Source organism: Nansenia antarctica, assembly GCF_963989245.1.
Source record: "Nansenia antarctica genome assembly, chromosome: 2".
Taxonomy (NCBI): Eukaryota; Metazoa; Chordata; class Actinopteri; order Argentiniformes; family Microstomatidae; genus Nansenia; species Nansenia antarctica.
The window spans coordinates 76,798,760-76,801,259 of NC_137675.1; the positions used below are offsets into that span (position 1 = coordinate 76,798,760).

Genomic DNA, 2,500 nt, shown 5'->3' on the forward strand with positions numbered 1-2,500 from the left:
ATGAGACACTAAATTGGGGCTTTGCCTTCCTGTGGTCACGAATACTCCCATGGCACTGGCAGTTATGGTGGTAACCCCATGTCCAGGCTAATACAGGAGAGGTGGAAGCCTATGGCCCAATCCCATTTCTTTTTTTTTTACCCCTAACCCTCGTTTTGGAGTACCACTCGCTTTTCGGCTTGCCCCTCGGAACAGAGTTACAAGAGGTAGTGGTTGAAAATCTTCCCCTATGAAATGGGATAACCCTTCAAGACCCTGATACATCTTCAGTAGTATCATAGAAAAGCATGGACTTAAGTCATATTTTTTTTTTTTTTATAATAATAAAAATAAAAAAGAACAATGCTTCATTATCATGCCAGTTCATGACAGAATAGCGGTGCTAAATATTATATTTAAAATGTGATGTATATTTTGAATAATTTCGTAAAATACAGACTTTTTTTTATTTTTATGTATATCTGATTTTATTGAACAGGTAGTGCTTATTTCCTATTATTGATGTTTAGTAGACTCTATTGGCCTGTGGCATGCTGCCCCCTATTGGTGGGCTGTGAGAAGTTCCACTGTCCACATTGTACTATGTTCGTGGAATATTATAATATGTATTCATCATTCAGGCAATGGAGAGTGATCCGTAAGGGCACGAGAGACCCTGTAAGTTGTCATTGATCACTCAATCAATCATTTAATCAACCTGTATTTGTATAGCACATTTCATACACAAATGCAATACAATGCGCTTTGATCTTAACATTCTCACCAATCAACCCTGATTTGTGTTTATAAAAAAATGTGTAAAATGAACAAAAGACAAAATATACATGTTCATAATATAATATATCACACATCATAACTTCACTAACACATGCAGTACGATGATGTTGTGTTCTTGTGGAACCAGACGACCAGGATGCAGCTGGGCTGACTGTGCCGCAGGGTGGTGAAGGTCATCTGCGAGACGGCCTTCCAGGTCTTCCTGCCGGCTCTGGTGTTCATCTTAGAGCAGAGCGACTGCAAGGAAGAGGAGGAGGCTTCACCCCCCGGGTCCGACCCAGAGCGCTCCTCCAGTACCAACCCCCGGGACCCACTCTAGTCTCCTCTCCCCCGAGGTAAGGTTAATTTACACATCCACTTATGAAGAGGCCCAACTACTCTTTTAGGGGGTCTAGATGTTTGTTTTACATTTTTAAGGTTTAGGTTTTACATTAAATTTCAATTATTCTTTTGTTTGTTTATAGAGGTTTATCACAACATAGAAATACCCTCATTGATAGGCCTCATTAGGAGGTTTAAAACTGAATTGAAATAGAACATAGGAAAGGATCGTTATAATTACACCCAGAAAATTTTTTTATGAAAAAAAAAAAACGTTTTTTCATGGGAAACCAGCCCAAATTCTGTCCACCAGCCCAATCCCAATTTTACCAGCACAATGCAACCTAAACTAGCCCGATTTGGCTGGAAAACTGGCAACACTGCTACCCGTAGGTTGGGTTGGCAGGCAACAACAAGCCTGACATGGGTGACTTGCCTTCATATGAGATGAAACAGTGCCGCCTTGTGGCAGAATTCAGAATAAGACTGTATACCACAGACAGACTATAATAGCCTACTTGTTGTTACGGTAACTAAACTTAACTTATTATATTTCCACCACAAAATTGCGTCATATTATAACATTATATTTGGGACTGGGGAAACTCATCACGGAAAGAGTTTTTCAAATATATATTTTGACTGCGTTTTTGCTTCAGCTCTGGTAAAGCTATGCTTATTATATTGCGTAAAACCATGCATGCCATTAGGAATGTCTTAATCTAATTTTATAGTCAATGTGCAATGTGTAAGCCCTAAATGTCCCATTAGAGTACAGTAGACGGGTTCAGAGTTGTATTAGCGCGTTTCCCTTTAACAGATGACGTAATCCCCTTAATTCAACCGGTGCTCCAGTGTGTTGTGGGGAGGGACTGGGGACAAGAGCGACTTCTGTCTGACTGGGAGGAAACGAAGGACAATCATCATCATCGCTTTTGGCTGGCAGAAAGGAAGAAGATGGAGTTCTTAACAGGGAGCCCGTTCGCTACACCAGTTGGCCAGCGAATCGGTAATTGCTACAAGTATAATAGCCTACCAAAACGGTTCCATTTTAAGCGATTGGTTGGTTGAGCGACTAGAGTTTGAATAAGACAAGTTTACATTGTTGCAACTGAACTGACTTGCCTATACAGCGCTCTGCAAGACTTGGACAGTTCGATAGAGTTGCCTAAGCCTATAAAAAAGGAAACGGCGATGATTAGATGGCTAGATGATTTAAATGAAAGTGAACGTGTCTCTAACAGTTAATTGATTAAGATTGACAGTAAGAGATTAATGCTTGATTGACGCGCCCACTGCACAATGATGACCATACAGAGGCGGGCTTTATTGTCTTGATCTTCCAGTTGATTTGCTTGAATTGGTGTCAGTCATTATAATGACCATTGACCAACAGTTTGGC

At 40.5% G+C, this 2,500-nt stretch overlaps 1 protein-coding gene across 1 annotated transcript in view; it reads left to right on the forward strand.

Moving 5' to 3' along the window:
* Positions 1-2,055: 2,055 nt before the first annotated feature.
* tom1 (target of myb1 membrane trafficking protein) overlaps positions 2,056-2,500 on the forward strand; it is a gene marked incomplete at its 5' end in the record, with an annotated part of 9,730 nt that continues 9,285 nt past the window's right edge. The window contains one exon of the mRNA XM_080523452.1: positions 2,056-2,107. Coding sequence (XP_080379578.1) covers positions 2,056-2,107 — 52 coding nt within the window. The remainder of the gene's footprint in view (positions 2,108-2,500) is intronic.